The sequence below is a fragment of the Myotis daubentonii genome, chromosome 4 (genome assembly GCF_963259705.1).
Source record: "Myotis daubentonii chromosome 4, mMyoDau2.1, whole genome shotgun sequence".
NCBI classification, from domain to species: domain Eukaryota; kingdom Metazoa; phylum Chordata; class Mammalia; order Chiroptera; family Vespertilionidae; genus Myotis; species Myotis daubentonii.
In genome coordinates this window covers 108,080,168-108,106,249 of record NC_081843.1, presented here as the reverse complement: position 1 = coordinate 108,106,249, position 26,082 = coordinate 108,080,168, and the positions used below count along the sequence as shown (strand labels likewise).

The 26,082-nt window shown below is 41.2% G+C and overlaps 1 protein-coding gene across 2 annotated transcripts in view; it reads right to left on the bottom strand.

Moving 5' to 3' along the window:
• The window catches only part of C6 (complement C6), a 49,413-nt gene that overhangs the window by 17,774 nt on the left and 5,557 nt on the right, over positions 1–26,082 (bottom strand). For both annotated transcript variants that reach the window (XM_059694866.1, XM_059694865.1), the window contains exons 2-9: positions 25,897–26,059; positions 24,341–24,497; positions 22,694–22,838; positions 17,273–17,414; positions 11,961–12,099; positions 9,226–9,426; positions 6,936–7,176; positions 2,561–2,683 (exon numbers count right to left, since the gene is read on the bottom strand). In XM_059694866.1, the coding sequence (XP_059550849.1) occupies positions 2,561–2,683; positions 6,936–7,176; positions 9,226–9,426; positions 11,961–12,099; positions 17,273–17,414; positions 22,694–22,838; positions 24,341–24,497; positions 25,897–26,039 (1,291 nt within the window). In that variant the 5' untranslated portion in view covers positions 26,040–26,059. The remainder of the gene's footprint in view (positions 1–2,560; positions 2,684–6,935; positions 7,177–9,225; positions 9,427–11,960; positions 12,100–17,272; positions 17,415–22,693; positions 22,839–24,340; positions 24,498–25,896; positions 26,060–26,082) is intronic.

Below are 26,082 nucleotides of genomic sequence, written 5' to 3'. Positions count from 1 at the left end.
CACAATGGGTTCTTAAACTGGACCGGAGGGCCGGAACAAAAGCGTGGATGGAGTGTTTGTGTGAACTAATACATGTTAACACTGCTGCTGGTGAAGGAGCGGAGGGGAGAGCAAGAGAACCCTCCGCTCTGTCGGCTCCGCGGGCCCGGATAGAACAGCCGAACGGGCCGGATCCGGCCTGCAGGCCGTAGTTTGCCCACGGCTGATCTATACGCTGATATTTTAAACTATCTAGTTATGATAGTACATATTATATTTGTATTTGTTCCCTGTCTCCCCATGAGAAGATAAGCTTCACCTTTTGGAAGTTTCTGTGATTTTGCTTCCCCTTGCCCTGAGCGAAATGAGTTGCAACCTGTCAGGGGAAGTAAGGGAACTGGAGAACTTTACATGGAGAGAGGAGTTCTTTACAGTGGCACGGCACAGAGGAGAGCATGCCTGAGTCAGGGGACTGCCCACACTCCAGCTAGTCAAAGGCAAAGCGGCAGGGACTTCCCTTTCAGGCTTTGTGAAAGCATGACATGCATAAGGCGTGAGAGCTTCAAGGTAAGAATTGCCTCAGAGAAGACTCCTCTCAGAAAATGTGTGGACAGACTGAAAGGAGGCAAGGCTAGAGGCCGGGGGCCAGTCAGGAGGCTTCTGTGGTGATCCAGGTGGGAAACGAATGGAATGTGTGCCATGGAAATAAAGAGATGGGGACAACTAGGAGAAATATCAGGGAGGTAGTGTAATCACTCAGTGGATACAGAGGCTAGAAAGAGGGAGAATTGATAGCTAAGAGGGCAAGAGGGCAGAGGTGAACACTGTGCTCGTCCCTCCCAGGACCACCTCAGAATTACAACTAAGTGCAGAACAATCAACCTGGAGAACCACCTGAAGACTAGCTGGACAGAACCCCTGAGACCTTTTAAAAAAAATCATCAATGGAAGATATGTTATACAGTGAGGGAGGGAGGGAAGGAGAGAGAGAGAGAGAGGGAGAGAGAGAGAGAGAGGGAGAGAGAGAGAGAGAGAGATTGATGTGAAAGAAACATTGATAGGTTGCTTCCTATATGTGCCCCCACTGGGGATGGAACCCACAACCTAGGTCTGCACCCTGATGAGAATTGACCCTGCAACCTTTTTGGGGTATGGGATGATGCCCCAAACAATGGAGCCACCGTGGCATATCCCTCTGCATTTTTAATGGCTGGTTATACATATCATTACTTTGTAAGCTTCCTGATAGGAAGGCCTGATTCACTCGCATCTTTATATCACAACTAGGGGCCCGGTGCACGAAATTCGTGCACTGGGTGTGTGTGGGGGAGTGTCCCTCAGCCCAGCCTGCCCCCTCTCACATACTGGGAGCCCTCAGGCGTTGACCCCCATCACCCTCCGATTGCCTGATCGGCCCCTTGCCCAGGCCTGACGCCTCCGCCAGAGGTGTCAGGCTTGGACAGGGGACCCCCATCTCCCCCCGATCACTGGCTCTGACCCCGCCCAGGCCTGAGGCCTCTGGCCCAGGAATCATGCCTGGGCAGGGGACCCCCATCTCCCTCTGATCGCTTGCTCCACCCCCCGCCCAAGCCTGACGCCTCTGACCCAGGCTTCAGGCCTGGGCAAGGGGACCATCATATCCCCCCGATCCCCGGCTCAGCCCCCCGCCCAGGCCTGATGCCTCGGCCAGAGGAGTTGACCCTCATCACCCTCCGATCACCAATCACCGGATCGGCCCCTTGACCAGGCCTGAGGCCTCTGGCTGAGGCGTCCGGCTCGGGCAGCGGGGACCCACAGCTGCAGCGGCCCCGCGATTGTGGGCTACGCTTTAGGCCCAGGCAAGGGGCCCCTAGCTCCCGGGACTGCCAGCTTTGACCGTGCCCAGCTCCCATCGCTGGCTCCACCCCTACTTCCTGCTATCACTGGCCAGGGCGGCAAAGGCACCTGATTCTCTGATCATGGCTGGGGGGCAGGGCAAAGGCGGCCCCAGGGCCGCCTTTGCCCTGCCCCCCAGCTCTTAGCTCCCCCCTGGGTTTCTGATCACTGTCAGTGGCATGGGGCTTCTTCCTGCTTTCCCTTTCGCCTCCCTGCATTGTGCCTACACATGCAAATTAACCGCCATCTTGTTGGCAGTTAACTGCCAATCTTAGTTGGCAGTTAACTGCCAATCATAGTTGGCAGTTAACTGCCAATCATAGTTGGCAGTTAACTGCCAATCATAGTTGGCAGTTAATTTGCATATAGCCCTGATTAGCCAATGAAAAGGGTATCGTCGTACGCCAATTACCATTTTTCTCTTTTATTAGATAGGATGGCTAATATTGGGTTCAGCCCATGGGAAGAATCAATAAATATTAATTAAATTAAACAACTTAAATATAAGATAAAGAAAACCTTAGCCATTTCCCCCTTTAAGTAGTGTTAATGATGCTGTATTTGCACTCTCTCCCCACCACACACAGGGCTCTGAGGTAATAACTGAAATAAGTGTAAATTGAAAAATCCCACAGTCCTGTGAAACTGGTCCTAGGTTACTATCAGCTGCAGGGAGCACTGGGGAGCTAAGGGAGAGAGTTGTCACCTTCGTATTTCTCTGACATCTTGTTGGTGGTGCACCGGTGTTCCACTTTTTTTTTTTTAAAGAAAAGAAAGCGTTTCGTTGTTTCAATCCGGATACAATTTTGAACTTCTGACTCCGTTAAGCCTAGGAAATGGAGCACAAACAAAATCTCCTGAGCATTCAGAGAAGAGCATGAGGGTCTGCATCAGCCGCCATCCTCTCTAATTCCCGTGAGTGTGAATGAACGACAGTTCTCGCCTACAGATCCAGTCCTTCACAGACCCTGAGAGGAACCTGAAAGAAGAGGTACTTATGAGTCCCTGCTTCCTCTCCCTTCTACCCTGGCCCGGAGAAGCACATATGGGGTCATTGTGGCCCAGCCCAGGGGACCATGTTGGCCCCTCCCTGTTGCTTATGTAGAATGAACCTCTAAGCTTGCCCATCCTACTGGCCGATGCCACTGTGCAGCCCTGCACATCAGAAGATAAACACACACTGTGTCTGTGCCCTGCTGTCAAATTTTGCGGGGCCATGGCTGACTCTGTGAAACCTCCATCCACTTCATTTTTCCTTGTTCATCATCAAAAATGTGAATCCTGTTGGTCATCTCTCCTTCCCTGAATGCCCGTTCTCATACTCACCTGCGCTTCCTCTCCCTGACTCGGCTGCTCGCTTCACCTCTACCTCCAAAACCTTTCTGTTTGCTCTCAGAAATTCTGACTTTAACGTCCTCCCTGACTCTTCTCTTGCTCTCCTTATTTGAACTCAAGCCTGCATTGGATATGCTTTTCGTTGTCTCTAAGGGAGGTTGGTACTGCCCCATTCCCAGCCCCTTCAGCTGTGGGAGCTGGGGGTGACCACATCTTCCTCACTCCCCAGGGCTGCTTCCATGGGATGCTTCTGCACAGTTGTTTATGTCTTATAAAAATTCCGATCTCTGAGGCTGAGGCTGAGGCCACCCAGTTCTAATATCTTCAGTCCTCATGGTCCTTGTCTTTCACCAAACGTCCAAGCATCATTAATTGAAGATTGTGTCACTGGAACCACTCTTTCCCACCACAAAGCTTGCCATTATCCTCAATGACTTCACCATCGATGTGGATGTCAGGGGTTGACGGGCACAGTGCAGGGAAACAGATCTTGCCATTTGTACACTTGTGTGGCACTGCCTACCTGGGGTCATTTGAGGAGAATCCATGTTTCCTTTTTGTTAACTGTTTCCCAAGCCACCTGACATGCTACCCGAAACATCAATTTTAGAATCCAGGTTTTTTGATGTTTAGTTAAACATTGCCTTGCAAAACACAAGCACACAAGAGATAGAGCTGTTAATATCAGCCCTTAAGCACCTTAAAGCAAAGTTGTTTATCAAATACTGATATTTAGGGTTGCAGGTCACCATAGGCAGGAAGGAGTGTGTTTAGAGCTTGAGGCACAGTTGTTGAGATGCTAAACCTAAAACCTGAAGGAGAGATCGCTGAGAAATGAGGCTGAGTGGAGGAGCATGGGGAGTGCCCACTTCAGTTTTCTCAGTAGTTTTCTCAATAGTTTGACACATTGGAAGAGATGCATTAGAAGTTGTAAGAAGTTCTTGATTTGAAGTCCCCATGCTTACCTTGTATCTTTAACTTTAGAAAGAAAAGACTGCTATTTTGATCAAGCTGAATAAACATAAGTCACTTTTCTCCTGATAGTATTGTTCCTATAAGTGGGTGAGTCACATGTTTAGGCAACATTAGGAATTTAATGTCCCTATAGCAACAACTCCCATCTTTTCTTATTTTTTTTGTTAGGTTTTGATTATTTGTAAGTTAAAATTAAATGTTATGTGTACAATTCATTAATGATAACAAAATTAGTTAACCATAAGCTTAGTTAAATCCATTTTCTGAGGGTTAGAGGAGAATCCTTAAAGATTTGAATGAAGAATCCCTCTTTTGAGCCATGGTTTTGGTCATACAGTGATTAAAACATCAAGGCTTCATCAGTGAATTTCTGTATAAGCCTTTTCTTCCCTGTAGCAGATCCTAGAGCTTGCTGCCTGACCACTACCCGCAATGACCAAGAGGCAACTTGATGCTGTAGCACTTGGCCCCTCAAACCCGAGTGTCCCTCTGCTGGGGTGTGGGGATGAGTATTTTAGAAATGTCCTCCGCTACTTAGACTGGACAAAGGCCAATAGAGCTACTTGTATATGTCATACCAATAAGTAGTGAGGCAATTAATTTTTCTGCTCAAATTAAAAGCAGAAAATGACTTCTCAACACAGGGAGTTTAAAATTACCATCTTGCCTATTATGATATTTTAATTCTTTAATGTTTCACTGAATTCCTGAAATTCTTTTCACCTTGCACACTGAAGCAATGTCAACTTTTATTCAAGGTTTTAAATTGACTATGGGACCCTGAACAATAGGGGAATAAATCAAAGGATGCAACTAAAAAGCAATTGAATTTTGTTTATTTTTCCTGAGGGAGACAAAGTGCTATGAAATATTCAAGTCCTGGTGTTTTGAAATGAATGACAAGGGTTATGATTCTTATTGAATAAAGCAAACAAAGACAGCCTGTACTCTGGTATCATGTCATGGCTAACTCAAGGGAGAACAAATAGAAAGAGAGAAAAGGGAAGAGGCCAGAATGGATATTTATCGAGACAACGGGCAAAACCAGGTAAGCACAACCCCTAGAGAATTCTATTTCATTAAATTTTGTTTCTGTCTTGGTGTGTTTCAACTTAACCACAATGAAGATTGTGCACCAATAGTGTTATTGTGACTCAGAGAAATAAGTATCTATACTAATTGAACATAAGAATATATATTATGTTTAAGAACATTGAATATAAGAATATGTTTTATTGACCATATTAAGTATATATATATATATATGGTGTGTGTATGTATGTGTTTGTGTACACAGGTGTGTATGATGATATATTTCCAGTTTCCTACCACATCTCAAACTCCCTTTCTTCCCCTTATTATGTGTCACTCTCTATCTCCATTTACAGAGAAAGAGACGGAAGGCGAGAATGTTCCAATAGGGAAGGATAGTTCATCACTCTTCATTCTGGTTATGGGGCTTCAGCTATTAAAACGCTGGAAGGTTGATTAAAGATTCACATCGCTCTTTACCTGCTCTGATCTCTAAGTCTTTGGAGGCTTTGCTCTGAATGGGCGATGAGTACAGCTCATCAAGCGAGAAATTATTCTCTGAGCCATAGCCCCGGTAACTAGAATAAAATCATCTCAAGGGTGAATGAAAACAAGTCAAGGGCCGGAGATTTCCCCCCACGATTTTTGCCAGCATTCATGTGGATGATAGTCTCTGTGGCAGGAGACATCACATTCATCATGCAAGCATCACTCTGGTGGGAACCAGTGCTGACAAAACAGGAGGTTAGGTGGTGTGGAGAGCGCATCACAACATAAACCTTTTCGGTTTCAGTAACTCCATCAGGTGAAATTTTTAGTGAAAGTATTTCTCAAAGACATTTGTCCCATCTCCTCTCTTTGGAAGCTGACCAGGAGGGATCTCTGTCACCTCAGGATGGAAAGAACTCAGGGCAGCCCCAGGAAACATTCGTGTTTGCGATATGAGGTGTAAGAATGGAGGAATTGACACTCCATTGACACCAGTGTTGTATTTTTCAACAAATCCCTTGTTCCTTTTTTATAAAGTTACATGATCAAGAATTGTGACTTATTTGGGGGAATTGGTCAGTTGAATAGTTGAATTCTTGTTACCATTCAGTGTCTTAACCATGTTCTCAAGAGACACGTGGTAGAATCATCACAGGATCTGTGCCATTTCCCACAGGGGTCTGAAAACAAATTATTTCAAAGGTGCTTAAGCTGTGCTAATAATTAATATTTGCAATTTAATATAATACTTAAGAAACCAAGATTTATTTATAGACTAAGGTGTATATTATTATTTTATATGTAGGCAGGAAAAAACCACTGGCTGCTAGTGAATTTGCTATACTTATTGTTCTATAAAATTATTATCGCCTATAAAAATGCTGTAAGTCAATGATCCTTTAGGATTTAGTTCCAGGACAAATCTTGTTGACCTTGGGGGAAGGGCACACCCTTTAGGTCACTGCTACTGAGTCGCTTATGACCTTCCTAAATGTCAGAAAATTCAGAGACAAATCTGATGCTCCATCGAAGACGTTACGCATATATATTTTTCCTTCTTTGTTGGTCCTAATTTACTGTTTTTGTTTTATTTCCTTGACTTTGTACTTTTGGCTGTTCTTCATGTCATTTTGAAAATTAAGACGGGTCTAATTAAGGTTCATAGAAAAGAATGAAAATGATACAATAAGAGAAAAAGACATCACCTGTGGCCAGATCAGCTTATGAAAAGGGGGGCGAGGTAAGCATACCCGAGTTCTTCAGCTCCTCGCGGCTGTACTGGTAGAGGAGGTCATACACGCCGCCCAGGGAGCCAGAGGTGAAGTAGTGAGTCCCAAAGTTCTCAAAGATCCGGCTGTACAGGGCATAGTTGTAGTCCAGAGGCAGTTGGTTAAGGGCTTTTAAAAAGACATTTGAAAGCTGCAGGTCTCTACTTTTCATTGTGAAGTTTAAGACTTTTATAACCATGTGGATCCTAATAAAACTGGAATCCTAAATGGAAGAGGAGAAAAGAGTGAAGAGGAAAGATGATTAAACACAATGAAAGCTTGTTGTTAGGTACCAAGCACTTAACTGTCATCTATTTAGCATTCGCTTCATTTCAATCTAATATGACGATTTTAACTAGCTATTGCATGTTCTCACATGCAAAATTATAATTTTCACGTTATTGTCCAGTTCCTTTTCCTGAGATGTAGAAAGCGCTAAACAAGATGAGACGATCTCAACGATGTACACCGTGTGACCGAGGCTTATGTTCCCTACCAAAGAGAGAGCAGTTCTCAGAAAAGCAAATCTTTTTCTCTTGATCGTCAATCATGGCTGCATCCCTACTGAGTTTTTATTTAGAAAGCCTTGCCAGTGCAAATAATTGAAAAGGGATTATGCAACGAGTTTTCAATTGCAAGTTATGCAACTGAGACTCAAGTCCCAGCTTTGTCACTAACTGGGAAAAAGCTTTTAAATTCTCTACGCCTGTTACCCACGAAATGTCATCTGGTGTGCAGATGAGGGCTGTGCCCTGTGACTTTTCACACCCTTCAGCTTAACATCAACCCAAATGCTATGATTCAAAATCACTAAGAGGCAAAATTAACCCAAATTATCTATATTATCTCTCCTCCACCCAAAAGCAAAAATATTTGTTTGAAGGTTTAAAAAAAAATCATTTCTTGTTATGTCGGTTTGGTTTAGGATTAGGTGGTTAGTTATTATGCTCCAAACTTCATTCCATTAAATTGTTCTTCTACACAGCCACTGAGTTTTATAAGTGTATCCATGTAACTGCTCTTTGAAAACATTTTTATACACTTTATCTAATTTCTCAATTTACCAAATTGTAGTGTTTGAGAAAAAAAAAACACACAGAAAGAAGAGTACATTTTAGCAAAAGAACTTCATAATAACCTTAAATTATTAAACAGCTATCTTCCTGTGTGCTATAATCATGGCACACAATGACTGCTTACACAAAAGGAAAACAATAATCCCAGGATTGAAAAGGAGTCACCATCCCCTTCCCCATGTCCCTTCTCTTTTCCTCCCTCCTCTCTACCTTCCTGCCTCCAGCGCTAAGACCACGGAAGTGAACAAGGCCAAGGTCTTGCCTTTGTGGAGCTCCCATTGTGTAGGGGCATTAAGTCTATTTTTAAGGTGAAAACCTGATTTTTGTCATAGAACCCTGGCTTTTGAAAGTAGGAGGGGCATTTTGCTTTTACTAAGGGGTGTACTCACTCCCTGGAGATCTGTAATACCTGTTGAGATTTGGCCATTGAAATGAATGGTTCAAAACTTCCAGGCAGCAGTAAGAACTAAATTGTGGGAAATAGAAGTGAAACTGGTAATTCAGCTGAGCAGGAGCACCTCCGGGCGCTCCACCTGTCAGAGCATTTGTCAGTCCTGGTGGCTTGAATTGGCTGTCATAGGCCAAAAGGTTACGTGACAGTAAGTTATTAACCACATATGATCCAGTTCAACATTCGGTGAGATCTTTTTTTGTAAAGCAAGTTGGAAAAGCACTAACTCTTACTGAGAAAACTGGCATTTTGACTTTGAAACAGATTATAAGCCCAATTATGAAAAAGATGGCAGAAGAAACAGGAAACAGCAGCCAACAGAAATGAATAAGAAAAAAATTCAAAATGGGAGGAAAGCAAGCAAGTATCTCAGTGAGAACACTAAATGTAAGTTGGCCGAATTTCCCTAGCAAAAGCCTGACACCACCAGATTACATTCAAAAAGCAAAGTTCTGTGACATGTGGTTTGCAAGAAATACATACACTTAAACCAGTAAGACCAAGAATACAACCATAAATATAGCCAAACACATGCAAAAAGGAAGCATCGTTATACATATGACCTCCATAATTTTTGAAGTGGGATAAAACACCATGAAAAAACACTAAAGCTATTTGAATATGAGTTTGAAATCCTACTGATTGGATATCAACCCCCGCCCCCTTCTCGTCCCATGATTGCTGGAATTGGCATTAATTTTCAGGAAAGAATAAAAAGACCAGGAACCATTTTTTTTTTTTTTACCTTTTTGTGGGAAGCTTGAATGGCTTCCTTGAAAGCAGAATTTTGGGTGGAGGACTGACTGTGTGTTGAGGAATAAAAAATTGGCACATGAAAACCCCTGTCTTCTTTGTTCGAAGCTGAACTTTTTTCATCTTTATTCTTTCCAATAGGAGTTAAATCTGTATAGAACTCTGTTTTCAAATCATCTTCTTTAATTTCCACCTGGAGAAAAGTCCATATGAAATATAACAGAATGTAGGAAATGCTGGAGCTACTTGTAAAGATCTAATGCAATGATCATTCATTTATGCATTCAATGAATCTTTACTGAGGACTCATTTTGCTAGAGAACACGGAATAATATTAGCTCCTGCCCGCAGGGAGTCGGTAGTTTAGCAAGGGAGAAAGACCATCACAAATACTTAATTCAATATATGAAGATTGTGCTGCCCAGGGAATTGTCACAAATAACTATAAAATCCAGAGAGATAATACCAGGAAAGTCTAGCTCACGGAAATGACTCAAGCTGAGATGTAATGGGTTAAGATGCAATGAGGACTATTTTCATTCTGCCTGTGAATTTGATGTAGCTTGCAATCTGATTTCAGATATCTTTCAGAATATTAAGGCCTAGAAAAGGAGAGGGCAGGTCCTGTGTGATCATGCTCTGGAATCATCCCCATCCCTTCTAGCCTTATTCAGTGTTGGGCATCAGCGCTCTACTGGCCATGTCTGCAAGGCAGAGGACAAATGATCAATTGGTTCTGGCTGGTGGGTGGTTATGAGTCTTCACTAGCTTGGTCTGAGAAGAAGAGAAAAATCTAGTGGAGCTGATTTTTTAAATTAATTAATTAATTAATTTATTTGTTTACTTTTTATTGTTTAAAGTATTATATATGTCTCCTTTTCCCCTCCCCATTGTCTTCTCCCTGGCTGCTCCCATCCCCCAGCACATGCCCTCACCCCCAACTGTCTGTGTCCATGGGTTATGCTTATATGCATGCATACAAGTCCTTTGGTTGATCTCTTATGGAGCTAATTTTAAAAATAGCTAAATACTTGTTATGTTTATACCAGTAAGAAGAGAATAATAGATTAATTTAAAAAAGGTTGCAAAGCAAATTGAAGAGTACTTGTTTATGTGAAAGATGCTTGTCTGGTTTGCAATGGAAAAATTTCTTCTTGTTTTAAAATATTCAGTATTCAAATACACTGTGAGGCAAACCATATGTCACAATTAAATAGCTTGCACAATTATTCAAGGAAAGATAAAATAACTCCACTGCAAAAAGTTCTTGCTCAACAGTAAAATATAGTCAAAAGTTCAATGTTACTTTCAGATATTGCATTGCACACCACTTAGCATTTAAAATGTCCAGGAATAAAGCTCTTAACGCTGAAGCAATGCAATCATATTTAGCTATAGTTGCTGACATTTCTGCACCTTGCCTCTAAAAAACTTAGATTACAAATATTTTATTTCATGAACTAGCTCTCACACAAGAGAAGATGTGTCAGCTTAAAGAAAAAGATGTTGTCATGTAAGGAAGGGGGCTTGGGTACCCTGGCAGAAGTTCAGAGAAAATCTGACCACACATTCATTAGCTTGGTGGGAGGGTAGGTAGGCTCACAGACAAGCAGTGCTGAAAAATGAGATAGAACTGGGAAACAGCCAGGTCGTGTAGGCCCTCTAAAATACTGGGGTTGGATTCTAAAGGCAAGCTTGTACATACAAGATCTTTAAAAATACTAACTGAATGAATGAAAAATTGGGAGTGTTACCATCACATTTGTGTTTTGCCAAGATCATATGGAGTATAGTTAACTAAAGTGGAGGCAAGGAGAGTGGTTTAAAAACTATTGTAATAAGCCAAGTGGGGATGGAGCTCTGACCAGGAATTGAACCGTGACCTCTTGGTTCCTAGGTCGACACTTAACCACTAACTCACACTGGCCAGGTTGTTAATGTCTTTCTTGATATAACCATCAAGGTCTCATCTAGTACAGGCAGCACTGAAGCAGGAGCCAGGATTCTAATTTGCTCTGCCTTTTACTTGCTGCACAACTCCAAGAAAGTGGATGTTACCATTAAAATAATGTATTTTCTGTTTCTCTTATCATAAATTAAAAGTAATAGATTATTTTGTTTAACAAGTATGGAGCACTTATCATGTGTAAAGCACTGGGCCAGATTCTGGAAGTATGTAGTATGATGCTCATTACCACTTAGGGAAACACACAGAAAATCAAATCAACTAATAACATAGGAAGGAAAGGGGCAGAACTACCCCTATTATACTTAGGTTTATTTAATTTTTTTAGAAGGCAGTCACTCTTTTATGTTTAAATTTTGTGGTTACTTGAGGGAGAGAGCTATGGTAGGAGAAAATTCTGAATAAATAGTCATTTTTCTGTGTGGGGATATGTTGTAGCTGTATGTTCGCTGGGGACAGCATGAACTCTGGAGTTTGGGAAACCTGGGATCAAATCTCTAAGCTGCTACTTAGTAGCTGTTTTTGACTTTGGGCAAATTAATTAACTTAGTTTTCTTTCTTTTTTTTTTTAAATCTGTAAATTGATGATAATAACACTGACCTTACTGGGTTGTGGAAGGATTAAACACCAACACCTAACAGGTCATTAAAAATGCTCATTACCTTTTTATTCTGTCCCTTCATTTATCACTAATCTTTCATTGGGAATTTAGTTTAAATCACCATTGGTGCTGGCCTGCCACTGTGATAGGCTGTCATACCTCAAAGTTGACATCTTCCAGATTGGCTGGAACCCGGTAAGGATTACTTGCTTTAATGCTTTTGACAGTTTTACACATTCCTCCAGTGAGAGAGTTATCAAGGACTTCTCCTCTGGGCTCTCCTGCCAGAAAATTAAACCTAGAAATAAAGTAGTTTGCAAGAATTCAATAGATGCAGAGCAATCTTGAAAATTTACCTGACTTATATGAAAGAAATTCCTCTCGTGGACATTTTTGACTCATGACAAATGACTTGGAGGAAAGCCCATTTTTTTCTAGTCTGTGGTGAAACATCCAGAAAGGGCTAGAAACCAAAACTCAGCCCCTCTGGGTCTGTCAGGGTTTCCTTACTCCACTCACATAGTTGTTTTGGGCTTTCTACATGAAATAAAATTCGGGTTGATAATTATTTCATGACTTAGGAAACCAGAACAAATTTTGGAAGCCAATTATGAGATTAAATTATTACATAACTAATGCCAATCTAGGCCCACTTCTTTCAGAAGGATACAGTAAAGGAATTCTTACAGAGAGCTAATACTAAAATAGTTAATAGCAATACAGTAGGGCCTTGACTTATGAGTGTCCCGACTAATGAGTTTTTCGAGATACGAGCCATCTCTCGGCCGATTTTTTGCTTTGAGTTGCGAGCTAAAATTCGGGTTATGAGCCAGCTTCAGATACCCCACCGCTAGTTGGTGCAACGAACATCACAGTGAACGCCACAACATCAGCCCGGCATCACATGTCATTGTAATGGTGAAAATTGATTTTACATATGAATAATTTGAGTTACGAGCTCCATCACAGAACAAACTCGTAAGTCAAGGCCCCACTGTATTTTAATAGAATTCTAGTAACATTGTTTTATCAAGCAATAATAATATTTAAAATTTATTTAACAAATGCTTGCATATTATGTACTATAAGTCAAGCACTGTTTGATCTATGTTTAATATTTATTTAATACTTATGATAAGTATGTGATGTTGTAATATGGTTACAATTATTATAACCATTTTACAAATGAGGAAATTGAAATATAGAGATTAGTTAGCTTAGCACAAATCAAGTATTTAAGAAATTGTTTTCTGGGAGATCAAAAAGTCCTCCAAGATGGTAATAGTTTTCCAGATTCTTATAGATATTAATATGTGTCTTGTGGGAAAAGAAGAAGTTTTGTGTCAAAAAGTTTGGTATTGATGGATTACATATGGTGAAATAATAAAACAAATATATAATGGTCTTTGTCCCCAATTCCTGGCACAGGGCTCCTAAAGCCCTTGTAATCTCCTAAGTGATAAGAGCACTAAAAGCATCTTTTGTTCTAGTATTTAGTTTTTGACCCTGGTTTATGACACAGGGCTCTTAAATCCCTTGGAATTTCCTGGGTGATAGCGGTGTCTTTTGACTTTTTTCTTGTTTTAATATTTATGTTTCAATTGCAGTTGACATACAATATTATATTAGTTTCAGGTATACAACATAGTGATTAGGCATTTATAAAACTTACTAGTACAAAGTGAACACCCCAACAAATCTAGTATCTATGCGTGCAGTGTCTCTTTTTTTTCTGACTGGGTGACTCTTGGTGGGCACCTGGATGGGGACTGGTAACAAAAAAAAATCAAACCTTGATTAGAAGCTTAGAGTTTTTAGCTTCACCTTTCATTCTCCAGACAGAGGAGAGGGGCTGGGAATGGAGTTAAGGATCAATCATGCCCACATGATGAAGCCTCCCCCCCCCCCCCGCCCCAACATCCCCAAAGGATAGCGTTCAGAGAGCTCTCATTTTGGTGAATGAGATAGGTGCAGGTAGAGTGGTGCACCCAGACAGGGCATGAGAGCTCAGAGCCCCTTCCCACACACCTTGCTCTACTCATGCCTCCCAAATGGATGTTCATCTGCATCTTTTAAGTGTATAATAAGCTGGTAAACAGTAAGTAGATTGTTTTCCTGGGTTCTGTGAGCCTCTCCAGCACATTAATCAAACCCAAGCAGTGGGTCAGTGGGAATCTTCAATGTATCAGAAGCACGGGTAAAGTGACATGGGAAGTCGGGGGCAGTCTTGTGGGACTGAGTCCTTAACCTCTGGCATCGGCACTAAATCCAGGCCGATAGTGTCATGATTGAATTAAATTGTAGGACACCCAATTGGTGTCACAGAGAATTGCTTCATGGGGGAGAGCACCCACACACCTGGTGTCAGAAGTGTGAGTGTGGTAGTGGTGTGAGAGTAAAGCAGGTACACAGGAGGAGGGCTGGTGCATGAGTTACAGCTCAATGAAGCTGCTAAAAAAAAGGGAGTGGGTCCTGTGGCTTCTCATACCCCAGTCGCTGTGAACACAATTTGAGGTGTGTCCTCATTCATATTTGAAGTTCTATCAAAATGGGTACTTGAGGGAGGAAGTATGAGGAACTGGTCTGGGAAGAAATTTCCAAACTACTCAAGTTAGCATGACAAACATAGGTGTTTCGCACTCATTCATTTTCGTTTTCTGACTTAAGAGGGATCAATGAGGAAAAAGGAACTGTTCACTTTATACTGCCTTATGCTATGTACTTGTACGTTTGTCACAAACAAAGGGCTTAACAAAAGTGGCTCCTAGGTCATGAGAAGCTCTGAAGATGGCAGCTGCTTGCAGAGAGCCTGCAGATAGGACTTCATGGAGGTGGCTCTCTCAGGCTTGAACCTTTTATGAGTTAAGTCAACTGTGCAGCCATTTTCAGCCCTATTCTTTCTCCTCCCCTCTGTGGTATTTAAATTGACTTTAAATATTTTGGTGTTTCAAATATATCACGGTTTTTGATATTGTAGGTTTTTTTTTTAATATATTTTATTGATTTTTTTAAAAATATATTTTATTGATTTTTTACAGGGAGGAGGGGAGAGGGATAGAGAGTTAGAAACATCAATGAGAGAGAAACATTGATCAGCTGCCTCCTGCACACTCCCCACTGGGGATGTGCCCGCAACCAAGGTACACTCCCTTGACCAAAATTGAACCCAGGACCCTTCAGTCCGCAGGCCGACGTTCTATCCACTGAGCCAAACTGGTCAGGGCTATTGATTTTTTATAGAGAGGAAAAGAGAGGGATAGAGAGTTAGAAACATCGATGAGAGAGAAACATTGATCAGCTGCCTCCTGCACACCTCCTACTGGGGATGTGCCCGTAACTAAGGTACATGCTCTTGACCGGAATTGAACCTGGGACCTTTTAGTCAGCAGGTCAACACTCTGTCCACTGAGCCAAACAAGTTAGAGCTGATATTGTAGGTTTTTAAAGAAATTTTATCTTATTTGGATTAGTGTGTCATATTTTGTAACTTTTAATATTTTAAAATTATGTATATATGCTTGTGTGTGTGTGTGTGTGTGCGCGTGTGCGTGCGTGTGTGTGTGTGTGTGTGTGTGTGTGTGTGTGTGTGTGTGTGAGCACTCGCCGTGGCTGAACCTGTGAAAAAAATAAACAGCATGCTAATATTGCCTGATTCTTGCTTCAGGTTTAAGACCTGGTGACTGATGTTAGCAACGAAAGAATGCCATTCTGTCTTGCTAAATTCTTCTTTGGGGAGATGCCATTTAAAAAGAAGTACAGGCATCCAGGAAGCTACTTTTTGTGGGGAGAAATGTGTGAGAGAGGGGGGCAGAGATTCTCGGGCCAGTGGAAAGATTCCAATAAGCAGCTCTCAAAACTCTCAGTTCTTGGGGAGCGAGGAGAGGACTGGCTGTCCTCAGCCAGCAGGTTTTGCTCATTTCTGAGAATCCTTGGGACAGCAGCTGTGCTTGGCAGAGGCCACACAGTCCTTCTGTCAGAGTACACACAGCGTGTGGTCCTCCCCATCTGCACTGTAGGTCTGGACCAACTGAGCCAGAGGTGAGACTGGAACGTCACCCTTCATCAATCAGAACATTAGAAAACATGACTACTAAGTGGGAGTTTGGGCTGAGGTTTTTCTCCCAGGGAGAGGAAAAATAAAAAGGAAAGCATTTCTGCACATTAACAAGATGCTGTTGAAACGCTCTCATTGAAATCAACTCAAGTTAGGACAGAACCTCAGAAAATTCTGTGGTCATTGGACACACCAGTGAGGAAACTGCAGCCGAGAGGTGTTCAATAACTTGGCTATGGTGTAGCGAGTTAGTGCAGAACGCGGCCCTGCGCCTGGCTCCCTGACTTCCAAGCTAATGGCCCTTCCATTTCACTGCTGTCCTTGAGTTTGGTCCAATAGCTTCTGGTATCCATTCTAATCAAACGAGGTTGTATTTGCAGTGGCTGCTGTTTGTCGTTGATGCCTCAAGGCTTCATATTATGCAAGTCTGGCGGTGTAAGTGAAAACTTAAAAAAAGTCCAGTACAAAGCAATAAAAGTCTATAGCAAACGATTTGCCTTCTGGCCAAAAAAATTGAAGGGAGATTTCTTTATTATGGGAACAGGAGATTATCGGTACTGATTTTTCTTACGCTTCCAACTAAGGCTCAGTTCTTCTCTTTCCATTGACTTCATTTACATTTTCTAAAGTTTTCTAAGTCATTGGCTCCATGTAATGAATTTAGAATCCCTTGCCAAACCTCCAATGACCTCATGACTTGAATACGAACCACCTGTTAATGCAGGTCTGACCTTTGGCCTTTAAACTGTACTGGCCTCCCCATGCATCATATAGCTTATGTGAGAAAAGTTTTGGACACCCTAGCTATGCTCATTTCACCGCTAACTCTCTTACCTTTTTCACACCATTGTTTTTATCACCCCTTTTTTCTATGTTTGGCTAAGCCCTTTCCTCTGGCTTGGTCTCCTACCATTGACTCAGGGCTTGACTATAACCCTTGAAGACTGGTTTTAATTCTCTAGTATTCTGACTTTCGACACAGTTGTAGGCATACTGTTCTGATACCCTCATTCTCTATTTGTTCCTGGCATTTCTTAGTGGTTACTCACCCACTCAAGACCTAGCCCCAAAAATCCACCTCGGCACCACCCAGCTTGGTTGGCCTCTCACCAGTTTGCCCTGATCTGCTTCAGAACTGTAGGATGTATGAGAATGAAGACGAGCAACAAGTATAAAGGGCCCATAACATTGCCTGGCACAAGGTAAATGTGAAAATGCTAAATAATTTCATTCCCTAGGAGTGAGGATCATGGCCACATGCTGCCCCACTATGGTAGCCAAGTGCCAGAGGCAGGGCTGGTAAGAGTAGAAAGAGGTGAATGAGGAAGCAGGCAAGGTGTCTCATTGCTTCATCGCTGCTTCCAACTCAGTTCTGAGATGCTGTTATTCCCCCAAATGATAAAAAGATTTTACATACCCAGTGCCCATCCTGTATACATTAGGGATGGGGTTGTACTTCCGTAAGCATACTGATTTTTTTCTCCCACAATCCCTTTCATCTGAGTTGTCTCCACAGTCATTTTCTCCATTGCATTCTAATTTGCTGGCAATGCAACGACCTATCAAGAAAAGCAAACAACGTTGACCACAAATGATTATTTAAGGCATTTATTAATCTAAAATATTAGTGATTTAAATCTCAAGAAAAAGCTAAAAGCAGGTTTTCTAACAATGACTCATCCAAGATCATGTTTTACTCTTTTAAATTTAAAAAAATTTCAATTACAGTGATATTTAATATTATATTAGTTTTAGGTGTACAGCATAGTTGTTACACATTTATATAATTCATAAAGTGATCGCCCAGTAAGTCTAGTACCCACCTAAGTTTTCATTATTTTTTTATAAAGATTTAGGAACATATGGAAATGGAATGATAAACTTATATTTTTCCCCCATTTCTTTTTAGGATTGAAAGACTCACCATAGATTATTTAGTCACCATGGGGCTGATTGTCTTAAGTAAGAGAATGAGATCTAGAATCCCATTCTCATTTCAGTAAGCTTTCTGCAGAAATCCTGCTCTGTAGCAGAAAATGAATGGAAGCTTTAGAGTTTTGTTCTGACTCAGGAGAGCAGACTCAAGGTCATTGTTTTATTTTTAAAAACCAATTTTACACACACACACACACACACACACACACACACACACACACACACAAGTAAGTATGGTAACATGGCTGTATCTCCAAAATTTTATGTTGAGCAAACAAAGCCAGACACACAAGAGTGATGCCATGGGATTCATTCATATGATATTCAAGAATAAGGAGAGGAAAGGAGAAGAAGAAGAAGAAGAAGAAGAAGAAGAAGAAGAAGAAGAAGAAGAAGAAGAAGAAGAAGAAGGAGGAGGAGGAGGAGGAGGAGGAGGAGGAGGAGGAGGAGGAGGAGGAGGAGGAGGAGGAGGAGGAGGAGGAGGAGGATGAGGAGAGGGAGAGGGAGAGGGAGAGGGAGAGGGAGAGGGAGAGGGAGAGGGAGAGGGAGAGGGAGAGGGAGAGGGAGAGGGAGAGGGAGAGGGAGAGGGAGAGGGAGAGGGAGAGGGAGAGGGAGAAGGAGAAGGAGAAGGAGAAGGAGAAGGAGAAGGAGAAGGAGAAGGAGAAGGAGAAGGAGAAGGAGAAGGAGAAGGAGAAGGAGAAGGAGAAGGAGAAGGAGAAGGAGAAGGAGAAGGAAAGGGATTAATTGGAAAGGGGAAAACAGAAACTTCTTCAGGATTATGGATATTTTCTATATCTTGATTGAGGGTGATGTACATGTATGTATATACTCATCAAAATAAAATTTCACACTTATTATCTGTGCATTTTACACTAGGTAATTATTTTACTATACATAATTAGTACATTTTTATTATGTAGTCATATATAACTACATAATATAATTGCTTTACTACATATAATTTATTCTATCTAATTATTTTTGGACAAGTTAAATGCCTAGGTGCTATCGCATTCGGTAGCAGGTTAAATTAGTGAGTTTAGGACATGGGGCAAGCTTCATGTACTTAAATAGTTCCTTTTCCTTTTAAACTTGCTGAATTTCATGAGGATCCTTGTGCATAAGGCATTTCAATTTCTGTAAGCATATATTACAGCAATTGAAATGCCTTATACACAGCCCCTCTCCTGCCTATAATCAGGGGAGCTGGTGTCCTACAGGCCTCACTGACAATGATTCAATGTTTGACTCCAGGTTACCTAGTTAACTATTCTAGGTTGTGATCAGCTTCTCACCATTGCTATGTCTGACTATTTGGACTCACTGAATGCTTGGGGAAAGTGGGTATTCTGTTGAATAGATTTTTTTTTATTAATGGAGAGTTGCCCAGAAAGCACTTAGTTTCATCTCTTTTGGTTAATAACTTTCACTAAGAAGGTAGAATGTTAGAAAGTAATTAAGTCCTTCTTTGATTATTCAAAGCCTTGTATTATATCTAGACCAGCATTATAAAGAATTATAGCTACACACTCCAGCATCATACAAGAGTGAAAATATAGAGAGAATAGAATTTCTATTAACCCCAGGATATAACCTGAAAGATGCGCTGGTTTTAAAAGAGCACATTTCTAGGTTTTATTTTTTTGTTTATTTTCAGGGCAGAACAGAGTATGTAATTTAGTTTTAAATAGAGATGCTTTTACTAAAGGAAAAAACCCAAATATTATAATTTTTAATGTTTTGAACCCGGCACTTACAAATTTGAGCAAAAGCTAATTTTTGATATGGTTACACTAAAAAATCCTATTTTATTGAACCGAGGTAGGGGTACACATGCAGGATACAGTTCTCATTAGTCTAGCTTCGTGAGCAGGGTACCAGATTTGTTAGAACACAAGAACTTCTATCCATATGTACTTCTAGGGATATTGGAGAAGACCTATTAACAAGGGTACGGATGAAAGCAAAAGGACATCCCTTGAGTGATGTTTAGGAATGAGTGGCAGGTGTGATATAGCTCCGATGGGACACAGCTAAGAATGGTTCCAGGCCACAAAAACTCAATGGAGTAGGAAGCACCAGAGAAGAGATATTGTAAGCCACGCATATATCCTCTACCAAAGAAGGGGAGGGGAAGTTGAAGGGCAGTTTGGATAATGCAGACTTTGCAGAAGTCAGCAATTAGTTAGCACATATACATAATACATATACACTCACACCTGAAGTCATGTAGTCATTTAGAAATTGTACATGTTTTTTCCTATGTACTTGAACTGATTTTTGTTATTGTTACATATCTATATATAAAAAAGCCTAAGCGACCATTCGGCCAGTAGCTATGACATGTATTGACCACCAGGGGGCAGAAGACGCTCAATACACAGGCATGGAAACATGGAACAGACTGATGAATCTCAGAGGAAATGGGGGAGGGGTTGGGTGGGAAGAGTTTAACCAAAGATCTTATATGTATACTAGAGGCCCGGTGTACAGATTTGTGCACTGGTGGGTTCCCTCGACCTGGCCCGAGGGGATCAGACCAAAACCAACAGTCTGATATTCCCCAAGGGGTTCCGGATTGAGAGAGGGTACAGGCCAGGCTGAGGGACCCCACTGGTGCTGGGCCTCTAGTTATTTTTATAACCAGCTGCAAATTCTTTAGTCTTCTATGCTTAAAATGAGGACTTTGGGAAAGGAGTTGGCACAGTGCATGAAGGTTAGCCTCATGGGTAATTCTCAAAGACTCATTAAATGAATATGCTTAGTCTTGGGGACACTTGGAGGACTCTGAACAGAAACTATGATGGAGGAAAGAAAAGAAGGAAGCTCCCTTTAGGATAGACAGTTCTTTGAGGGCCAAATATCATCCTGAGTCAGACAAAAGGTGATGCATCCAACATTTTATTCCCTTTCAGAGTGACACTATGATGTTTTTAGGAGAGCAAAGTAATATAGATCTTTGGTAGAATATTTAACCAATAGCCCATGACATTACCCAATCAAAGTGGTTGTCAACCAAATCCATGCCAGGGATTAACCAGTGAATGGCTTAATCTTGGGGAAATCTAGGGTTTCCTGTGAAGGAAATATGGACAACAGGGCAGGGGGCACTCAGGAAGTAGCTGCTTACTAACCATTGCAGATGCATTTCCATAGTTTAGATTTTATCAATGGCTGTGGCCATATTGCTGATGAACTAGTGATCAGCTATTCTAATACCACTAACTTTCCTGAAATCACTCATTATGAATTGGTGGCCTATAGATGTATTTAAAGACCTCTTAAACTTGTGAACATTTTTGGCCTAAAGAAAGCTCTTTGTAATAAATTTTATAGAATTTATCATCTATTAAATAAAGGAGTTTTTTTCTGGTAATTTTTTCTGAAAACCCTCCTTCAAGCTTCAAATAATTACACTTCACTTCTTTATCTTAATATTCTGAATATAATGCTTAGATTATTCTCCTATTCCCTCTTTTGTCAATAGCTCGCAGGACCTTATTCATATAGGTATGCTGTATATCTACCTGTCCTCATCCCACCCTCTTATTCCAGGGCAGAGGGAAAACCCTGACACCAACATTTCTGTCTGACACTTGGAAAAGATTGGCAAAGCTGAAGGCAGGAAGCAAGGATTAAAAGGAGAAAAACCTTAGGCCCAAGGTCTGGGGTCAATTTTCTATGGAATTTGAAATCTCCTATCTAGTTATAAATACTTTATTTTTCAGTGCATTCCAGAGTACACAGAAATGATGTAAATTGCATTCATCTGAACTCTAAATTTAACTTCAAATGGATGATTTAGATAAAAGGTCAGTGAACTATGGCCCTTGGACTAAAACTGACCTGCTGCTTGTTTTCATAAGTAAAACTTCATTGGAACACAGCCATGCTCATTTGTCTATATAGATATATCTATGGCAGTTTTGATGCTAAGATGCCAGAGCTGATTAGTTGCAACATAGACCTATGAACTGCAAAGCCTAAAATATTTACTATCTGGAATTTTACTGAAAAAAATTTGCAGAAATCTCCAGGGGTCCTCAAACTTTTTAAACAGGGGGCCAGTTCACTGTCCCTCAGACCGTTGGAGGGCCGGACTATAGTTTAAAAAAAACTATGAACAAATTCCTATGCACACTACACATATCTTATGAAGTAAAAAAACAAAACGGGAACAAATACAATATTTGTATTTGCATGTGGCCCGTGGGCCGTAGTTTGAGGACCCCTGATAGACTATTCAAAAACGGTGAGTGTTGAAGAGCTATTAATTATGCAAGACAATGCATAGATTAAATAGTATATTCAGAGCTTGTTTATAACCTAGTTAAACTTAACCAAATTTATAAATCTGAATGAGGGCTTAGAGAAAATGTTACCATTGTTTAAATCATTTTGAGTTGCCTCTTTTGGAATTTCTTTTGGAGGCAATCAATGGACCACTGAGAAAATTTGTCACATCATCTCTAATCATCCCCCTCCCTGACATATCTTAATATTAATATCCTTGGTGTAATAAACCATATGAAAATCTTTTAAATCTATTGCTCCCTTTCTATTGCTTATTCTGATTATAGGTTTGTGCTTATTAATAGTTAACTTTTAAAAGTATCTGCCTCCTTCTTTTCCTCATCCTCCTTTTTCTTCCTCGTGCTTTATAACAGGGCATCACTACTTGATGAGCAAATGAATCAGGTAGGTGGTCAAGATGGTTATAGTTTGAGAGCAATAACTTCACACGTAAATAGCTTGGTAATTGGTAGCATAACCCCTCCATCTCCCCATGCTTAAAATATGGCGGGATTCCTCTATCACAGCTTTTACTGGAGTCAGTTGGGAGAACTGTGTGCTAGTCAACACATTTTTAGTGGAGGATGAACATTTTCCAAAAGTACATTACCACTGTCACAACGGAATTTATTCTTGCAGTCAATCTCTTCGATTTTGCAGAGTTTAGTTGGAATGCATGGTTGAAAATTCACCAGGGGCTCCGTACACTTTTGTCCTCCAAACTGACTGGGGCGCAAAATAGATCTAACCTTAAACTGAAAGAAAAGGAGAGAAGGCTAAGTAACTCTGAGGCAGGGTTGAAGCCAAACTGTACCTCAGAAATCTAGGCTTCTCAATCACAGTAGTGATTGTTACTATAGTGGTGCTGCCCGAATTAGCTAATGATTTTTCTGATTCCATTACTGCGTGTCCTTCAGGAAGTCTCTGGGCCCCAATTTCCTAAAAGGAAGAAGTGGACATAAAAGGTTTCTAAGGCTTCTAACTCTAAAATCATATGATTCTAAGTTAAACAGAAATTCAATGCACAAATATTTACTGAGTGTCTCCTGAGTGCAGATTCTTCCAGGAAATAATAATAGTCCTTCAATATCTCAAAGATAGTGTGTTGTGAATGATACATGTGAAAGGATTTGGGGGTTCTTTTGCACAAGGAAGTCACCATGGAAACCAAGGGTGACACATTCTCTACACTTTAAAAGATTTAAAGTGTATGTATATATATATATATATATATATATATATATATATATATATATATATATATATATATATATATTTTATTGATTTCAGAGAGAGGAAGGGAGAGGGAGAGAAAGATAGAAACATCAATCAGCTGCCTCCTGCATGCCCCCTTCTAGGGCTCGAGCCTGCAACCTGGGCATGTGCCCTGACCCAAAATCAAACTGGCAAACTCCTGAGCGTGAGATGCATTCAACCAACTGAGCCACACTGGCTGGGCTACGCTTTAAACAGTTTTAAATGGTGAGTAGTAGAACAGAGTCAGGGGAGGTCAGAATTATGACAGCATTGAGAAGTACTGACTTGGATGTCAGGAAAGTTTGAGTTCAGAATGCAGCTCCTATATCCACTAGTGATGTATTCTTGGGCAAATTACTTTGCTCCTAACGAGCCACAACTTCCTCATCTGTAACACGGGGAGAGAAGCACAATGTGGGGTGAAGTTTGAATAAGGTGACGCAACGGAAAGGACCTAGAACAGTTCAGCTCAGAGAGGGGACTGAGTTTCTTTTTTTCTCTTATATGTGAATGCTCAGCATCTGCCCTGACGGGTCCACACGGGCAATGTCCTTACAGGAACAAGCTCGTGGAAGGTAAATAGTGCAATGGGAACAGTAAACAAATGGAGGGACTTTCCCATAGGGAGAGGGAATTAAGAGGAAGGGCAAGGAATCAGGCTTCTGGCTAATGTTCCAGATTTCTGTCTGATTTTAAACCATGCACTGAAATCCTCATTTTCTAGGGCCTGCTTTTGCTTCCCGTGTTCTCACAGGGCACAGAACTGGGCAGTTGCGACACAGGTACTGGGGGCAGAATTTCCTCTTGGTGGTCATACAACAGTGAAACATGTGAAATGAACCCCCTGGCCCTTAATAGTTGCTCAATAAAACTTTTCCTCAATAGAAGGTGGGAAGGTTTATTTGAAGAAATTCAGCATTTCAGTGATGGTTGAGCCTTTGGAAACCCGAGTCTTTTTATTGGGATTCCAATTTCCTGAATATGTCCACGTGTCACCCACCTGCTTTTCGACACAAGGGTCACAGTCTGACCATGGTCCATAATCCCCCAGGAGGCAGTTGATCGGACAAGCTTGCCAGTTACACTCTCTGGATTCCCGGAAGACACAAATGTGGTGACAGGAGTTCTTCCAATAGTATTCATTTATTGTTACTTGTCTGCAATAGTGAAGAAAAAACCTGCTTAGAATTAGTCTAATCACTGTGGCTCCAGCCCAATAAGGGAAATATCACTGAGAATTGACTATAGTGAATAGAAGGAAAGAAGGCTTTCATGAAAAATCATTTCATGGAACTCAGGACCAGGTACATAATTTATGGGGCCCAAGGCAGAATAAAAAAGGGCGGATGAGACTGTTCTTATTAAAAAATTAAGAATTTAAAACAGTGACGATAGAGTAGTAAGCCAAGCATGAAGTCCTTTTAAGTGTTAGGTCACTCACTATAAAGCTGGCACCGATGGAATTCCTGGAAGAGACTGATTGGGAAAGAAAGGAAAAGAGAAAGTTCCTGAAAATTGCTTAAAAGATCTCAGTGTAATAACTACAATGATCAAGGTGGAATCAGAGTGGTGTGGGTCCAGTCAGTCAAAGAGGAAGTGACAGGAGAGATACAGGAAGTGACAGGAGAGATACATCTTGAAAAGCTCATGTGAATTCTCCCGGCAATGAAGGGAAGAGCAGTGGAGGGAAGGGCTGTGCAAAGAGGACAGGTGGAGGAGCACGGCATGTCCCGGGAGGAGCCCGTGACACGGGCTGGAGAAGGACACAGATGGGAAGAACGGGATTTATTGTTGAACTTCATTAGGTGGACAGCGAGAGAGCTACTGAGGGATTCTTCAGTAGAAGAATATTCTAAACAAATCTGTTTTTACATACTTGGCGGATGGTTTATTGTGGAAGTCAATTGGTTATTTTTAATGAGACTCACACTATACATATGCAAAAAAGAGTTTTCTAAAATAAAGTTTCTAAAAAGTGTTATCATAGCTAAAGCACATTAAACACATGCCTTTCTCCCTCAAGTCACGTGAGCATCTGCAGGGAACAGAAACACCTCGTAGATTTTAAAAAAAACCACTGGGACAAGTAGCCTGAATTGGCAAAAAGACTGAATTACTAAATGTGACACAGTTTTCTTGCTTCTTGTACATGCCAACAATCAAGGTAGCAGCTAGCATTGCTGTGCAGTTAAGCTCCTGTTAGACTGTTTAATGAGCAGAAAATTCTCTGTAATTAACTCACTCACTGGTGGTGAGCCGTTATATGCTGATTGAATAAAAAGCTTGAGTAGCAGTTCTAAGTAAATAGCCAACGGAAAATATTGCACAGATTCTTAATTAAATTTCTTTGAAACTCCTCAATGTTATGGAGAGAACAAGAGTAGACTTCCATTCAACCTTATGTGGAAAAGACTGCCAAGTTCCTTCCAAATTCACGAGTTCTTATTTTGAGACATCTAGTTTTGTCCCATTGCTTCCTGTGGCCCTTTGGATATTGCTAAGTCTGCCCTTGAGGTTTCCCAGGATACACAGCAAAGCTGCACAGCTCACACCCACCTTGATCTGGTTTGGATTCCAGTATTGCAGGTTTTGGAGCAGCTGGACCACTCAGTCCATGGGAAATGATCACAGAAGCAGGCGTGGCTCTTGTCAATCAGGGCACTCAGCAGGATGAAACACAAGACAGAGTGTCTGGCCATGCTCTGAGAGCCTCCAGGCCCTGAAAAGCAGTGATAGAGTGCA